This window comes from Octopus sinensis, linkage group LG10 (genome assembly GCF_006345805.1).
Source record: "Octopus sinensis linkage group LG10, ASM634580v1, whole genome shotgun sequence".
Lineage (NCBI taxonomy): Eukaryota > Metazoa > Mollusca > Cephalopoda > Octopoda > Octopodidae > Octopus > Octopus sinensis.
In genome coordinates this window covers 51,623,432-51,642,573 of record NC_043006.1, presented here as the reverse complement: position 1 = coordinate 51,642,573, position 19,142 = coordinate 51,623,432, and the positions used below count along the sequence as shown (strand labels likewise).

General features: G+C 35.9%; 1 protein-coding gene across 2 annotated transcripts in view; it reads left to right on the top strand.

Annotated features, from left to right (window-relative positions):
• The window catches only part of LOC115216216 (coiled-coil domain-containing protein 189-like), a 32,086-nt gene extending 18,527 nt beyond the window's left edge, over positions 1 to 13,559 (top strand). For both annotated transcript variants that reach the window (XM_036506651.1, XM_036506652.1), the window contains 5 exons: positions 387 to 457; positions 3,711 to 3,827; positions 7,075 to 7,132; positions 9,241 to 9,351; positions 13,065 to 13,559. In XM_036506651.1, coding sequence (XP_036362544.1) covers positions 387 to 457; positions 3,711 to 3,827; positions 7,075 to 7,132; positions 9,241 to 9,351; positions 13,065 to 13,315 — 608 coding nt within the window. In that variant the 3' untranslated portion in view covers positions 13,316 to 13,559. The remainder of the gene's footprint in view (positions 1 to 386; positions 458 to 3,710; positions 3,828 to 7,074; positions 7,133 to 9,240; positions 9,352 to 13,064) is intronic.
• Positions 13,560 to 19,142: the final 5,583 nt, after the last annotated feature.

The following is a 19,142-nucleotide window of genomic DNA, read 5'->3' as shown; positions in this document are numbered from 1 at the left end:
TTGATCAGGGCTGTCTTTGGGCTAAACAACAAAAGCAACTGATCTAGTTGAGACAACTACAGTGAACACTTAAAATTTAAACTAAACAATACAGTTTCTTTAACAATGTCTATATCAGACAAAACAACCAATACTTAAATTCTAAATTGAACAATTTCATTAACAATGTTTAGTGACTTTTTCCTTACTAATTGTCTATTTATCCAGAGATATCCCAACATCAATCCAACTTTCACATTATCAACAACATTCACAACAATAATAGTAGAAACCACATTTATTTTTCAGTATACCTATATAAATTTGTTTTTTTGTTTTTTGAGGTTTTTTTTATTACTTTCCCAAAAGATTGTGTTTGATGCAAACTCTATTTTTATGCTTTTCAGAAAGTCCCTTTGGTAACTTGGATGACACATTTAACTTTTTCAAAGATATACTCCTACATCATAGCGTCAGTGTAAGTTAAACTCACCCTTACGTTTGTCATACTGTGACGTTTTCTCTAATACATGTCATGACATACCTTGAATATTTCTTGCACTGTTTATGGCACACACACAAATACATGTCATAGTGACTGTAACACTCCCTTTATGACATACTGTTTCTGTAATTTTCACATATATGTTACAATGCTCTTATATTGGGTCATCCCATAAATAATATTTTTCTACCATGCTCTTCCATCTATCTGGTAGACTTGCAAGGCCCCTCTTCCAAAATTCACTTGTCTGTGATGAAAAATACTCCTCCAGTACTAGTCTGACCTCGTCTATAGAATTCATATTTTTTCCATCCAAATGATTTTGAAGACTAAGCAGAGTAAATGATAATCAGATGAAGCAATGTTTGGCTAATATGGTGAGTGGGGCATCATTTCCCATTCAAATTACTCCAGCCTTTGGAATGTTATCCTCACTGTATGTGGCTGAACGTCATCCTTATGGAAGAACACCTTTTGTCTTAAAATCAAAGAGTCATTTTTCTTATAGCATTGACTTAAGCTGCTCACAGTAGATCTCCTTTGTTATCATTTGGTTTGGGTTTAAAAGTTCAAAGTGGACTAAACCTTTCATATCCCACCAAACAGATAACAACACCTTACATGGATGAAAACCTTCTTTAGCCTGGGGTGCTGGTATTTTTCCTTTCCCTACCCACTGTCTTTAGCACTTGACATTTTTATGGAGAACCCATTTCTCATCACCAGTCACTATTCCAAAAAAAGGTTCATTCATGAGACGTGGCTACAAAAAAGAGCACACGTTCACATGATTAGACTCGGAAAGTTTGTGAGGAACCCATTGACCCAATTTGCTGACTTTTCTGATTGCACGCAGGTGTTGATAAATGGTTGAATGACCAAATCCAACCTTCTCTGCTAGTTCCTCAACAGTTACGATGGGATTTCGTTCCACCAAGGTTTGCAGGACATCCTTGTCAAGCTCTACAGATTTTCCGAGACAAGGCTCATCTTCTAAGCTGTAGTTTCTAAGCTGGGAATTTCTAGAACCACCATTGACACTGGCTTGCATTTATTATCTGATCCCCATATACTGCATTAATATTCCTCACACATTCCATTGCATTGTTGTCTTTATTGAACTCATAAAGCAAAATATGCTGAATATGCTCCTTTGTCACTTCCATTATAGCTTTGAAAAAATAACTCTTAAAATCGAACTGCACTCTTCAAAACTTTCACTAAGAATAAGGACAAGGTAAAATGACTACCTGCTTTTATAACAAGTTGATGCAGATAGTTTATCCCATCCCCCTCTGACTTTTAGTTAATGCAATTGAAAAAACTGCATCATTTATGGGATGACCCAATAAATTACTTTGTGTATTGCAGTCCCACTAATATATGTCTTACTGTCTGTATTAGTTCTGGTAACCTATATCTCACCACCTGTCTCAATTACTTTATGACACATATCCCTCTAAGATGTGTCACTGTCTTGTTCTTCCATTAAATGAAACAGTATCTACATTAATTTTTCCGTATGTAATTTTCCTTACATGTATCACACTGTCTCTCACTCTGCCGGTTCCCTTTGTTAATGTCACATTGTCTACAACAGTACAAGTCCTTTATATTTCTTCAATGTTTGTAAGTATGTGCATTTATTTACACTTCTGTGTGTATGTATGCATGGTCATATTTATACTACATATTAGAGGCAATGACGAAAGACCGAGATCTCTGGAGATATGCTGTGACTGCGAAGACCCGACAAATAACGTGAGTTCATGGTTGTTTCCTGCACCAGCTTCACATAGCAGCCCCAGCCCATCCAAAGTACCTTGGATCTCAGGACGGCCTGCTGTGCTTACCTTGGATCGTAGGGCAACGTGTTGTTCTTGAGGAGACCTACTGAGTCAACTACATCAACATCAAAATAAAAATCAAATGGAAATTATAGTTGTGACACCCGTGCTGGTGGCATATAAAAAGCACCATCCAAACGTGGCCAATGCTAGCCCTGCCCTGACTGGCTTCCGTGCCAGTGGCATGTAAAAAGCACCAACCGATCATGGCCATTGCCAGCCTCCCCCGGCACCTGTGACAGAAGCACATAAAAAGCACCCACTACACTCACAGAGTTGGCATTAGGAAGGGCATCCAGCTGTAGAAACACTGCCAGATCAGACTGGGGCCTAGTGCAGCCTCCTGGCTTCCCAGATCCCAGTTGAACCGTCCAACCCATGCCAGCATGAAAAATGGATATTAAACGACGTCGACGACGACTACTACAATGACTATTACTACTACTACTACTACTACTACTATTACTATTACTATTACTATTATTATTATTAGCCTCCACACAAATCATGAAGTTCCTTTCTGTGATCAATATTAAGTCAAAGTATCAGTAAGGCACTCCAGTTTTTCCTATTCCCAAACTGGAAAATGCTTGATATAAATACTTTTGCTCTGTTACTGTTTGATTCTTATGCTGAGTAATGTATGCAATTGTTATGATGGTTGTTGTTTAACCCCAGGTAAACATTGCTCCAGTAGACACTTGATCAAAGGTGTATTAATTATTTAATCAATGTATCTATAACTATATTATCCAGTGTGTTCTTCACTTGCTAAGATGGTGGAGTAGAATATGAGGAGCATTTAGTTTCTGTGGAAACTTCCTTGTTTTAATAAAAGAAATGCATATTGGATAATGTGACCCAATAGTAATAGACAAGATGGTTGCAGATGAAATATCTTTAATCATAGGCATAGGAGTGGTTGTTTGGTAAGTAGCTTGCTTACCAACCACATGGTTCCAGGTTCAGTCCCACTGCGTGGCACCTTGGGCAAGTGTCTTCTACTATAGCCTCGGAGCGACCAAAGCCTTGTGTGTGGATTTGGTAGAAGGAAACTGAAAGAAGCCCGTCGTATGTGTGTGTGTGTGTGTTTGTGTTTGTCCTCCTAACATCGCTTGACAACTAATGCTGGTGTGTTTACGTCCCTGTAACTTAGCGGTTTGGCAAAAGAGACCAATAGAATAAGTACTAGGCTTACAAAGAATAAGTCCTGGGGTCAATTTGCTAGACAAAAGGCGGTGCTCCAGCATGGCCACAGTCAAATGACTGAAACAAGTAAAAGAGTAAAAGTGTATATGTCTGCTGAATTAGATCTAACCTGAACTAAACAACAACAACAAATGAGTGGCCACCACTCATTTATTACTTTCTCTTTCTAGCGTCCACCATACAGCACTGAACTGTTTTCAATAAGTGAAGTAAGGAAGATATCCTATCATATGATTAACACATATTTTAGACACTTTAAACTATACAAGTATGCATTCACTCCACAGGTAAATCTATTGCTTTATCTATATGTAAGCTCTTCTTTATCTATGTATGTTCTTTACATTCTGCTCCTATATGAAGCCCTCATATATGTTCAATACCATGGCAAGATATGAACAGTTGTCCAGTTGGCCTTTAGGATGATAAATGTAACAGCTTGACCATCAATGACAATGCAAAGGTCTGCAAGAGAAATCAGCTTTGATAGTGTCCAGGAAATTAGTCTGTTATTCTTTTTTGGCTCTAGGTCAGCCCTAATCCCACATATTTTTAATTAAATGTAACCAACTCTTATTTTTTATGTGATATAGTCTACATAGTATTACATTATTTACTGTGATTGTATCTTTCATCTTTTAAAAGTTGGGTATAATTTAGGGGATATTTGGTTGTTGCCTGTAATAGAATGAGTGACTATGTAAGAGCTCCATGGCAGTGTTGAATTCTACAGACAGTATTTAATTAGTGTTAACATATCTGTAAGACTGGGTAAAAAGATTTACTCTTGTGACATTCCTAGTAATTTTTACTTTTATGTTATACTTGGGGATGGTCATATTTTTTGCCAATTAACTGCACACCTTATATACTTGGTTTTTACTTCAGCTTTATTATTATTCTTATTTTAGTGTTCTTTGTCTGAAATCTTTCGTCATACATCCTGTGACTTCTTCAGTGACTCTCTATCCCACATGTCTCCTCCTGTTCTGTTTAGTCCATTCTGTTTTTCTTTAATGTATAGTTTTTCCTTTTTCTGTTAGTCATTAGGTTAGTTGGCTCACTACTGAAGCATTCTGTTTTATGAAGCATCTCTCTAGTGGAAGGTTTAAGTCAAATCTAGTATTATGTTTGATAAAGTATATATTAAGAGTAATGTATATCTGGAGAGTGCGTATGGGGATGTGTATGTGTGTGTGTGTGTGGTGCCACGTTAAAAGCATCCAGTCCATACTGTAACATGGCTGGCGTTTAGAAACATCCAGCTGTAAAAGTCATGCCAAAACTAACCTTGCCTGTGCTAGTACCACATAAAAAGTATTGAGTCCACTCTACGGAGTGGTTAGTGTTAGGAAGGGTATCCAGCTGTAAAATCAAAGCAAACACAGTAGCCTAGGGTAGTTTTTCTACCTGGCTAGCTCCTGTCAACAACTGTCCTACTCATGCATGCATGGAAGATGGATGTTAAACAATGGTGATGATGATGATAATAGATATATACATATATATAGAGAGAGATTTATATATATATAAAGCTTCTGTGTTTCTAGTACATACTTCGCCTTTTGATGTACTTATATATGAATAATATATGGCCTGTGCTAGAAACACCAGCGATAATAATTAATTTTATTTTATCGCACTTCGACTTTGTTTACATATTTCTCGATAAATTTTGAGCGTTAGACAATATACCAGAAATCCCTAGTTTGTCGGGTACGTTCTGCGTCTGCGCAGTGATTTGATTAGTTAGAGAGAGCAAATTATTAGACGCACATGTTTCTAGTGAGGTGCGATTTCACAATAACAGGGCTCTTACCGATGAATTCTCCCTGAGTAATTAAATTATTTTTATTACTGAAAAGAACGAAACTGCAGTCTAAGAGGAACCGAGTTAGTAAACGTTTTTATTTTCATTTCACTAAATTTATCAAGCTTCTGTGTTTCTAGTACATACTTCGCCTTTTAATGTACTTATATATGAATAATATATGGCCTGTGCTAGAAACACCAGCGATAATAATTAATTTTATTTTATCGCACTTCGACTTTGTTTATATATATATATATATATATATATATATATATATATATATATATATATATATATATATATATATACTGCACCAAATATACACTCTACATTAGTTGTACACAGCAACAGATATGTGCTATATTAGATATTTACAGGGTAGTGTATATTCAGTAATAAAGAAAGCATTTTGTAACCATCTGAGCATCATTTGACCTGACAACTATGAGATCAAGTAAGATTTTTATAAAAGTAATGAGATTTTATTTGGTAGATCAAATTGAACGTCACTTCTTGATTTAAATGGAAGAAAATGAAAGAAATAAAAGGAATGCAACATGAAAGATGATATGAATGAGCTTGCTATATACCTTCTTCATCCCACCTGATTCATTTGACATCAAAATCTTTAATGTAACTACAAGGTGGTATCAAAAAGTTCCCAGACTTGTTATGTTTAATAAAAAATAACTTATTTACCTAAGATTTTAACATCATCTCCTTTGAAATAGTCACCTTGTGCAACAATGCATTGGTCTCAGTGTTTCTGCAACTTTTAGAATTTGGCCTGGACATTGTTTACCTTCTGCAATTTGCTGTTGATCTCGACAATGGTGTTAAAACGGTGACCTTTGAGCTGCCTTTTCATCTTGAGGAAAAGCTGGAAGTCTGTAGGTGATAAATCTGGCAAATAGGGCAGGTGTGGAAACAATTCAATGTTGTTCTGGGTAAGAAACAGTAGTAATGCGCTTTGTTTATTTACAGCAGTATATAAATGAAAATTCCACCTTATTTTGTCTTTATTTTCTTTTAATGATTCTTTTTAAGTTTCAAGATTACAAATTAACCATTTCTAAGTAACTCCTGTTAAGTCTTATAACTCGTCTGTGAATGGTCATTTATGTCTCTTGTTAATTTATATAGAGAATTTCATGTGGCTACAACAACAAAACACCTTATGAGAGTAAATGCTTGTTAGGTAGGTGTATGATGTATATATTTGTGTGCGTGCATGCGTGTGTGTGTCAATTGACAGATTCATTAGAGCATCAGACAAAATGCAGCATGGTACTAGTCTAGCTCTCTGCAGTCTGAATTCCAATCCCACCAAGGTTAACTTTGCATTTCATCTTTTCAAGGCTGGTAAAAAAAGTACCATTGCAGCCTTTGCAGGATATGACAACTAGGGATAAGCTTGAGAGATGAGAAGGTGCATCTGTATCTACTCATAACTATAAAGGAACCAAAAAGAATTAGGGAAAAACCTACATGCTACCCAGTCATTCTCAGTTGTGAGTGACAGCCATAGTAGTTTATTATCCATACACACACACACATACACACACACACACACACACACACATATATATATATATATATATATATATATATACACAGAGAGAGAGAGAGAGAGATGGACACACAAACATAATAAATAAACATAAACATAAATAAAATTTATTTATTTTACTGTGAACTATTAATCATTTTACCAATGTCAGGTGCAGCTTGATTTAGCTTTAAACTACATTGGAGAATCTGAATCCATGACAAGCCAAGGTAAGGAGCAATTGTTTATGTTTCCACCATAGTAAATATGTATTGGCTGATTCTAAAAATTGCAAAAATTGTTACAACCTTTATAGTTAACTTTGTAGTTGACTATGAAATGATAGTGATTCATGAGTATTTTTTCTTTATACAAGGCCTCTCTTATACAACTTAGAACTCACCGCTCCTCATGATACATAGATTTATGTCATTTTATAAATTTTATCAATTTTGTTTTAGCAAATACAAACCATCATTAGTTTCCTCAGATACATTTTTTTATCAAAGATATTTTAAGGGTCAGTGTCTTTGTGTATTCAAGATTGATCAATGGAATGCTTCTGTTTTTTTTATGATTTAATCAGAGGATGAAGAGTAGCACATATAACAGTAATAGGGCTTCTAAGAACATTGGATCATGATAAAAGAAACCATGTCACATTCACTATTTTAGGAAAGAGCATAATATAGAGAGATGAAGGGCAGAACACATAACAGTTATATGGCTTCTAAGAATGTTAGGTAAGGGTGGAAGAAATCATGACACACAGTCACTATTATAGGAAGGTGCATAATATAGAGAGACCTGCTCTAAATGTTTATAACAGAGTAGACTCTATCAAAATATGACTTACAGGTTGTGACAGTAAGAAGGATCACAACAGTATATTGAGATTGACCGAATGTTTACAACAATATGGACTCTGCTAAAATATGACACATGTATTGCTACTGCAGGAAGGACTAAATATCATACTGAGATCTGCTCTAAACATTTACAACAGTATGAACTCTGCTACAATATCCAAGGTTATGGTAGTGATATCAAACTGGTTAATGGGTTAAGTGTACGGAATAAGAACAAGTAGTTTTTTTTGACAAAATTCCACAGTTTCTGTCCAGTTTATCTCAAAAACACTGTGTTATTTTGATGTTATGGTAGAATCACATGACCAGTGTGTTCTGTGCTGAGATAGAAATCTGTATCAAAGTGATGAGGAAGTGCAGCCAAGTTTGTATCTCTTTATCTTTTACTCTTTTACTTGTTTCAGTCATTTGACTGCGGCCATGCTGGAGCACCGCCTTTAGTCAAGCAAATCGACCCCGGAACTTATTCTTTGTAAGCCCAGTACTTATTCTATCGGTCTCTTTTGCCGAACCGCTAAGTGACGGGGACGTAAACACACCAGCATCGGTTGTCAAGCAATGCGAGGGGGACAAACACAGACACACAAACATATACACACACATACATACATATATATATATACATATATACGACAGGCTTCTTTCAGTTTCCATCTACCAAATCCACTCACAAGGCATTGGTTGGCCCGGGGCTATAGCAGAAGACACTTGCCCAAGATGCCACGCAGTGGGACTGAACCCGGAACCATGTGGTTGGTAAGCAAGCTACTTACCACACAGCCACTCCTGCGCCTATGTAGATTTGACTAGTGATATCTGACTTTATGATTTTTGTGATTTAATATGGTATTAACCTTCAGGTAATTGATAGCTGAGTTGTACTCATTCCAACTATTGACTAGGACATGAAGTTAGAAGAAAACCCTTCATTACAATCGTTCACAAATTTCATAATTTACTACTTTGAACCTTTATATACAGTAATACTGCCATTATACAATGTCAAGTTATTCCTTCTAGCACATGACAATGGTGTCAGTTTATAAGAACACAAAAACAGGCATAAATAAATGAAAACGAAATTGAGACTAGGTTAAATTTTGCTGAAGCCTGGAATAAACTACCTGCATCAGTTATCTGTCAGGATATTGCATCCTTCAAAACTTCCATGATTCCTGAAATTCACCAACAGTACACCTGATGCCCACTGAGCCCGATTATTTTTTTTTCTGTTAAGATTTATTTACTGTTCACTTCTTGTGCATATTCTATGTACTGTTCATGCAGTTTTGGTTACTTTTTCTGGTGAGTTGTAGTGCATTTGAGCACTGTATACAATAAGTTCATTATTATTATTAATAATATTCATTTGAAAGTTGTTCACTTGGAGAAAACAGATGTAAATGAGATGTAAGCCAACTGTCTTCATGACAATTTTTACCATGTTCCTTTTTCTTTTTCAAATGAAGAAATACAAGTTGATTCGCTAAAAGAGAAGAAAGTGAAAAGTGAAACTGAAACTGCACTGTCAGTGGCTGAAAGCATTGACGAAAAGGAGATGGCCTTGATTTCTGAGAAAGGTATGTTATCAACACCTTGAATAGATTCAGAAGTAATTTTTCTGACTGTTGACCCTATATTTAAATTATATATAATTATATTATTCATATGTATCTGAGGCTTTATATAGCTATGGTGCAGCCTCACCTGGAATTTGCATCACCGGTCTGGAACCCCTATCCTGCCCAAGATATTAATTGTCTGGAAACCGTTCAGCAACATGCAACCAAGAGAATACCCTCCATCAGGCATTTGCCATATTCTGAATGCCTTACTTCCTTGGGCATGGATACATTGAAACTCCAACATCTGGCAGCTGACTTGGTAGATACCCATAAAATTATTAACCATCTTACTAACAATAACTCTGAGCATCTTTTCAAACTCCACCTGTCTAACACCCGTGAACATGTTTACAAAGTCAGAAAACAGCACAGCTCCCATGACTTCAGGAAATATTTTTTCATGCTATGAGTTGCTGAAGTATGGAACAAACTACCGGCATCAGTTGTTAGTTGTCGGAGCACTGCATCCTTCAAAACTTCCATGCTTCCTGAGATTCGCCAACACTACACCTGATTTTCTCCCCTCCATACACATGCAAACATGTATCTGACTCATACACTGTTCACTTCCCAGACGTTTGTACATTACTGCATATGCCTTATACACACTTTTGACAAGTTGTGGTGCACCTGAGCACTGTATTCAATAATTTCATTATTATTATCATTATTATTATATTTAAACTACATTTTGATTGGTTTCATTTCCTGTCATTATCAAGTGTCTTAATCTTGAGATATGTACATGACCCCCAAACTAAATTTGAACAAGAAAGTTATTTCTACAGTAAGGATAGTAATGTTCATATTCACTAAGCCACTACTGTTAGTTTATCAATGAAAACATAACATATTATTAAAATTGTAACTACACATTCTAAAAGGTTAATACTCTGGTGCATTATAATCTTAATAACAACCCATGTCACGTATTTAAACATTAAATCTATAAAATAGATGTTTCATGTAAAGTCTAGAAAGACTGATTTCTTTTAGTTTTCACTTTATATATATATATATATATATATATATACCAATTAAGGACTGAACACGAAAAAGTGGACAGTCAACATGCTAGATATAGACGTCAAATCGCCATTCTCCACAAAAAGTCTATGTGGAGAATGGCGATTTGACGTCTATATCTAGCATGTTGACTGTCCACTTTTTCGTGTTCAGTCCTTAATTGGTATATATAAATATTTTAATCTTCGGATTCTTTCTTTAATATGCTAGACCACTGGTTCTAATTGATAAATATCAATTTTTACCCTAAATTTAATGTTATATATATATATATATATATATATATATATTACAGAGATGTACTTGCATAGCGAGTGACTTGATCTGAGATCGTGTGCTGGAACAAAAACAATTGCAACGTGGAAGATGTTTATAAGCCATTTAAAAAACACACAAAAACCGTTAAATGTTGAAGTGAATCTAACGGTTTTTGTGTGTTTCTTAAATGGCTTATAAACACCTTCCACACTGCAACTGTTATATATATATATATATATAATTAACCGAAGACTGTTTGATTTCATTATTTTCCTTCTTTTTTTGCCTGTGTGAGTTACAGAGAGGGTTGTCTGTGGAGTCATATTTTGTAGCGAAAAGAAATAACGGTCTTTTGGCTGCTATTTCTAAATTTTTCAGTATGTGGTCAAGCAACTTGTTGCTAAACCCTTAATTATTGTTATAATTATATATAAAACTTTTTGTATAAGTTTTTACCGAATATGGTTCCTTTCCATACCGAAACTACTTGGTGAAATTTATTAATTATAAATTAATAATTTAACCCACAAGAGTAAACAAGAGAGACAGAGACAGGCAGAAACAAGGAAAATACCACTTGTATTTGAACACTATACAAATATCCTTTTAAAAAACTTTTCTTTGAATTTTTCTAAATTTAATTATTTAATTGTTACAATTGAAAAAGTCTCAATGACTGAAACCGGTACTGAAATGTTCTTTATAAAATTATTTTAGCATTTTCTATCCTGACTTGCTTTTTCATATATATATATATATATATATGAGAGAGAGAGAGAGAGAGAGAGAGAAGAGAGAGAGAGAGAGAGAGCGTTATGGCCTGTTCGTAAGGTTACCCAAGATTTCGTATTCATTAAGCGTCCATTCACATACATCTCGTTAGACCCTAATGGGCAGTGGCCTATAACCTCTCTCCTAAATGGAGGAGAAACGGTCTCATGGCTAGTTTTTGTACACACAAAAAAGATCAAGCGCAGTGCAAAGGATTATCTCCCTTAGACCACTACCCAGTAAGGTCCTATATAGAATAGCTGGAGCCAACTTTGGAGTTATTGTATGGTCATTGAGAACAATGGGTGAGTTTCAGTTTAGTGACTGGGAGACCTAACAAGGTCTACCAGTGTCATTAGATCGAACAAGGGAGTTTCTATGTAGTTACAGGAGCCAACCAGGGAGTCAATGTAACCACTGCGACTAAGCTAGGAAATCTCTTTATGGTCACTGGAGCCTTTTCATTGTCAATGGATTCAACAAGGGAGCTTGTATGAGACTATTGGAGGGAAGAAGGGAGCTTCTTTGACAGAAAGGTATAAACATGATATATTCCCTGTGCCTTTTCATGAGTTTTCTTTTTCTATATTTTGTTACATTATTTCCTATTTGAAAATGGTTTCCTTTTATGGTACTAATGGCTTGGGGAAAAACATAAATATCACATATTCCTTTTGTGTTTGCATTAGATATTGTACTTTTTTTTATCTTGTTACTGTAATAGGAAACTTCTACTACAAGTCAACAAAGAAGCTTCTGCATGACTTGCAAAGGCTCAAGAGGAACATTAAAGGCATTGGCCCTACCACTCTGTGAGAGCTTGCAATGGCTATGGGCACTGTCCTTCCTTCAGACCTACTAAATTAAAAATTATGATGTTTTGTAAATATTATACAGTGTAAAATAGAAAAGTGAATATTGTTATGTACTGGGTATATATATTTACTAGGCAACAGAAACGAAGCAACTTTTACGAAATTTTGTTTAGCTGTGGTTTTATAGTGCTATATGCATTTCAGAGATATTTATCCACCTGGACAGGATGGCAATCTATTTTAGGTAATACTCCCAGCTGATTTCTTATCTATTTCTTCTATCAGCCAAATACTCTGAAGGGATGTAAGAAGTGTTCTGTACTTGAAACATCAACCGGGAATAGATGAGCCAATAGTTCATCCACTCAGCTAGCTCACCTCTGTCCCAGTTAGGTAGTGATTAACTAGATTTACTAGGATTAATTGAATTTAAATATCAACAGAAGAATTTCTTACATATTTTGTCTGTGATTTATTAGTCAAAATACTGAGAATGTTTGAGAACTTGTTGACTGTTTTTATTGGCCAGAATACTGAAATTATTTAACCACTTATTGATTATGTCATACTGGTCAGAATACTAAGATCATTTATTTATTGAATGTGACACCTGAGACCAGAGAGACTGACATATTTGGTAATCTGTTTAAATATGTGTAAATCAATGTATGTGGTAAAAATTGTTTGTGTGATGGTCTAAATGTAAGATCAATTGATTTCTAACTTCTCAAGGACAACTAAATAATTATTTCTTTTCTTACCGTTCTATCATTTAATTGTCTCTTTCACATATCCTAGAGGAAGCTAAAAAATACTTGAGAAAAATCATCACAGAATTCTTACAAGCTAAAATCAATGAGCTGAAAATTACAGTAAACACAAAGTTAAAGGAATCTGAAGTGATGTTGAATAATAAACTGGAAATTGCTGGCTACAATGAATATCTTAAAAGACATACATCAAGAAAATTTCTCAAATTAGGGAGAAGAATAACAACCATTGAAGGATGTATCAAAACAAAAGACAAAGACAAAAGTTCATACTACTAAGGTGACAGGATATTTTTTGTTTGTGACAGTTAAATATATAAGAAAAAGAATAGTAATGAGAAAAAAATTAACAAGGAAAGAAACTTATTTTCTGTTCAAAAATATTTACTAATATACTCCAATTTCTAACATTGTAACAAGGGGTGATGGCGAATAGAATCAGCATCAGTCAATGACTAGAAGGTATCTATTGACCCTGGAAAGATGAAATACAAAATTGACCTTGGTAGAATTATTACAGGGGGAAAATAATGCATCATGCAACACAATAAAAATAAAGGTTTAGTTTTATGACAAAAATGAAAAGATTATAATGATTTACTTTTTTGATACTAACTTTATGTAAAATAAAATTTAAACAAAATTATGAAAAGTCTTCAGCTTTTAAATCTATGGTTAAATCTGTTTCCATTATTTACAAAAACTATATATTGAACTTATATTTCATAGATAATACATTTTTCTAGTGCCATCAGATATGACCTGTCATTTCTGTCTCTTTCACCCACCCACTCTCTCTCTCTCTCTCTCTCTCTCTCTCCATCCATCCATCCATCCATCCATCCATCCATCTATCCATCTATCTATCTATCTATCTATCTATCTATCTATCTTCCTTTCTATTCTTCTAACTCTCTCTATGTTTAAATTTGCTATGAGGCTGTCTTTTCCTTCTTCCATATATTTCCCATTCAAAGCTTGTTTGTTAATCTTCCTTCACTCTGTTCTCAAATGATGATCTTTATATTTTCATTATCTTTTCTTAATTATTGGTGATATTATGGTTCACCAAACAGACCTCAGTTTCAATAATAATTTTATATTTTCAATTTCAGCAAGCTTGTGCTTTAAACTCCTTTGTCTTAAATGCAGTTGAAGTATTTATTTTTAAATGAGGCTAATTGTTCTCAAATTACTTGATCATTTTTTACTGTTCCAAGGACATTATTAATTAGATATAACATCTTAAACTGAATTTAAATTTGTAATTTTATGCTTCAGCTATAAATATAGATTAACTCCATTATGTGCATATTTTTAGAATCTTTTATATATCTATTTTCAATATTCCCATTTGTCAACCAATTACAACAATTTCTTATATGGTCCAACCACAATATGCAGATCAATTTGTAGGTATAGCTGATAGCCTTTGTTGCCTTAGTGCCCTAATTAGCAGTGGAGATAGGTGTTCTGAAAGTATAATAGCCTAAGTAAGAATGAGTTGGAAAAAACTTGGAGAGCTATTACCTCTTCTAGCAACAAAAGATTTCTCTCTTTTAGTGAAGTGCATGTTGTATAGTACTTGTGTATGAAGTATGATATTGCATGATCAATAAATGTGGGTCCTGAATTTGCAGGATTTGCACAAGCTGAGAATAACCGAGGCTGAATGTGTAATGCTGGTGTGCAGAAACAAAGTGAATAAATGAACTGATAGAAAAGGTGGATATAAGAGGAGTCAGATGTAGTATGCATGAAGAAGACTGCACTGATGTGGATGTGTGATGGAGATGGAGGATATTTAAAGATGTGGCCAGCATTCTAAGTTGTTGAAGTTATGAGTTGAAGTGATAATTATCGAATTCAAAAAACCGTATTGTAGTATTGAATGGATGTCTATGTAAGTTGCAACATGTAGGAAAATGTAGGAAAAGTTGAGTGCTCCAAGAAAAGGAAAACATTAACATGAAATACATGCAATGAAAAACAAAGTGTAATGTGATGACATTATGGATTGTATGTAAAAGGCATAGGAGTGGCTGTGTGGTAAGTAGCTTGCTTACCAACCACATGGGCAAGTGTCTTCTGCTATAGCCTCAGGCTGACCAAAGCCTTGTGAGTGGATTTGGTAGACGGAAACTGAAAGAAGCCCGTCATATATATGTATTTATATATATATATATGTGTGTGCGTTTGTGTGCTTGTGTTTGTCCCCCCCCCAACATCGCTTGACAACCGATGCTAGTAGGTTTACATCCCCGTAACTTAGCGGTTCAGCAAACGAGACCGATAGAATAAGTACTAGGCTTACAAAGAATAAGTCCTGGGGTCGATTTGCTCGACTAAAGGTGGTGCTCCAGCACGGCCACAGTCACATGACTGAAACAAGTAAAAGAGCAAAAAGAGAAAAGAGCAGCATGAAAATGTGTATGCACATAGATCAAACATCAGGTGCATGTGAAACTGCAGGTTATGAATGAGTTTATGCACAAGGTGGACTGCAAAAAGTTGAAAATTGCTGTGCAGTAAGTTGCTCCAAGTGGTCAACATGAAATTTGCAGAGAGAAAATTGCTGTCGTCAGTATGAATGAAAAAACAAGCTGGTATTATATACAAGCATTTGAAGTGTGCATGTGAATGCATATGAGATAAAAAGCAGAGAGGACATGTTAATATGTATGTGAAAAAGAGTATTTATACTCTTTACTCTTTTACTTGTTTCAGTCATTTGACTGCGGCCATACTGGGTCACCGCCTTTAGTCGAGCAAATTGACCCCAGGACTTATTCTTTGTAAGCCTAGTACTTATTCTATTGGTCTCTTTTGCCGAACCACTAAGTTACGGGGATGTAAACACACCAGCATCGGTTGTCAAGCAATGTTAGGGGCACAGACACAGACACACAAACATATACACACTCATACATATATACATATATACGATGGGCTTCTTTCAGTTTCCGTCTACCAAATCCACTCACAAGGCTTTGGTCGGTCCGAGGCTATAGTAGAAGACACTTGCCCAAGGTACCACGCAGTGGGACTGAACCCAGAACCATGTGGTTGGTAAGCAAGCTACTTACCACACAGAACAAAATTAAAGTGTTGCATGCCCAAGTAAAACAAAATATTATAATGCAAAATGAAAATGCAAGCAATCTAAACAAATGAAATAAGAAAGACAAAATTTTCCTTATATGCATAGTTTGTTGGAAGCTTGTCCTGAAAGATATGTGAAAAGGTTATAAAAAGTGTATGGAAGCCAGATAAGCAAGTGTCTGTGTGGAATCCAAGCATGGAAAGCTGATTATGTGCTTTTCGGCAGGAGGTGCACTTTGTGCGCCTAATTTTCAATAGTTTTCCATGTCAGGTTTCCATATTTTTGGCAGTGTAATCCTTATGAATGAAAACAATTCATTGCAGGACTTTGGCACAATCATAAACTTGCAGTGTTTGAAAAAATGAGGGGCACATGCTGTAAATGTGTTTGTTGATTGTCACCATTTAAAATATTTATACGCTGTATATTTTTTCTGTTCCAAGTAATGGCAGAGTAAGGCTGCATAGGCTTGTTTCATCTTCAAGGGTCATTAATTTAATCTGAAAATGACATCATCACTACGTTAATGATGGGAAATGAACATGTTCCCACATTAACAATGAGAGGAATAAAAAGGTAGTTATCTTTGATTCATCATGTGTTGACTGTTAAAAGACTATATTGGATGTGATAGTCCAATACAGGAAGTTCTTTTCAGGTAATGGCTGGGCAGAACAGCTTCTGTGGTTATGAGTAGAAGAGAGAAATATAGAACAAATTTATATGAAACATCACCTAATTGCCTAACTTCGTCCATCCCCTTTCTCTCTCTCTCTCTCTCTCTGCATTTTGTCTCTGAAAAAGAAACACTCTCTAAAGCATTAGAGCTGTAATGTACTTTTGTTTAAGAAGTTAAGAGTTATGGCCAGTCATAGAGTGACCATTAATTTTGCACCTATAAAATGCTTAGCAGTAAAGGCAACACATCAAACTCAAATGGCTGAAGGTGCATAACCTCTCTGCAGCTGATGGAAGAAATGCATAACAGTCAGTCGGTTTTGTAAGCAAAAAATAATTGTCCATACTGCAGGCATGACAGTGTTACCCTACTTCATCAATGACCTTATTAAAAAAACATTTCCTGCTTCAACTTGGAATTCCCCATTTGTTGAATAGTCCTTCCACAACTCCTCCGAATATCACCATTGCTAGATTTAATGTAACCCTGTCCCATCTGCAGCACTGATTACTTTTTTGTTTGCAAAACCGACTGGTCCTTCTATGTATATATACCAAATGGGTCTGAATTGCTAGAATCACACCATCAGCATATAACTTGAAGTGAAAATAAAATTTAAATCTGAGAACTTGTGGACCCTCTTACATCACCTGACGAGGCTCTTTTGCACTGTGTGTTTCATCTGGTGTTATGACATCATTCCATGCCCACTAGGGAGCAGAGCAAAATGAAGCCAAAATGATTATTGTGCTAATAAATGTTTCTTGTTACACTCCATCTTCTGTATTAATCTTTTAAAATATACCCGACATGCACCTCAGAATTTCAGGCATAGATCTAACAACGAATCCATAGTATCGCTGATGATGCTTGGTAGCCATAAGTGGTGAACATGCTCTATAGGTACACTACCTGGGATTTACCCTGAAACAAAGTTTGGATACTGCATTTAATTCCTACTTTCTAAACCTTCAGTCTTTAATTGTGAATTTGATATGTGTGTGTGTGTGTGTAATTGTCAGTAAATCATAAATCCGAAAGAGAAGCACACTCTGAGTTATAGAGCAGTAGAGTAAGTAGATAAAGATAGTTATCGCTGGTCTATGGGGTTACCCTAGGTTTAATGTCCATAAGCCACTTAGCTTTATAGCATCTCTTCATATCCTAATGGCCAGTGACCTATAACCACTCTTCAAAATGGAGGAAAAAAAGACCTCATGGCTATATATATATAGGGAGAATTCACTAAAAAACAAAAGATGAAGACAGGTGGTGTAGACAAAAAGCAGATGTATTAGTTTAACACTTGGGAAGTGAAAAAGTCTTTAATGTTTCAAGCCTACGCGCATCCACAGAAAGAAACAAAGAAAGGAAATAAAGAATGCGTAGTGGCTAGCGATCTATCATGGCAAATACCAGACAGAAGGGTCACACAGGAGACCTAGGAAAAAGGGGAGATAATAAAGAAGTGGTTATCTCAAAATGAAGGTGCGTGTGCATGTGTATAAGAGAGTATGTATGTGTGTGTGGAAGAGGGCTGGTGACTTTGACATGTGTATGTGTAGGTATGAAGATGTGGGGCTGGGAAGTGGTCAGTGTTAGTGTGTACGTGGTGGTGTGATGTAATGTGATGTGGTGTTGTGTGATATGATGGTGTAGTGGTATGATGGTGTTGGGAAGTGGTGGAGGCAAGAGTGTGGAAAGCAAAGGTGGGGTGTGGGTTAGGCTGAGGGTTGGGTATGAGGGTGGGGTGTAAAGTATGGGGTGGGGTTGGATGGGAAGGATAGGGAAGGTGGGGTTGGAATGTGTAGGGGTGGGCTGGTGTTACGAGGGAGGGCTGACGATGAAGGGGGAAGGAGAAGGTGGGTAGGAGTGAAGAGAAGAGAGAAGGAGAATAGGAGTTAAGAGAAGAAGTAGGAGTCGGAGCAAGAGAGGAGAGGTGGGTGGAAGGAAGTAGATGTGAGGGGTGGGAGGCGAGGGGAGAAGAGTTGAGCCCATGTAGCGCAAAGGAGCGAAGAGAGAAGATTAATCCCTGTTCACGGCACAAATGGGAGTCCAGATGGCCCCTGTGCAAGGACAATCCAAGCATGGACAGGTGTTGCAGAGAGTGACCAGTAGAGTGGAAACGGCACAAGATCGGGGTGTCATTGCCAAGTTGGATGTCTCGGGCATGTTCTGCGAACTGGTCAGCCAAGCAGCATCCCATTTTCCCGATGTATATATATATATATATATATATATATATATGAGTTTCACGTTCCCATTCGTTGGACAGTTTTGTTAAAATAGAACAGAAATAACAATATGATCAAAACTTGTTAAAG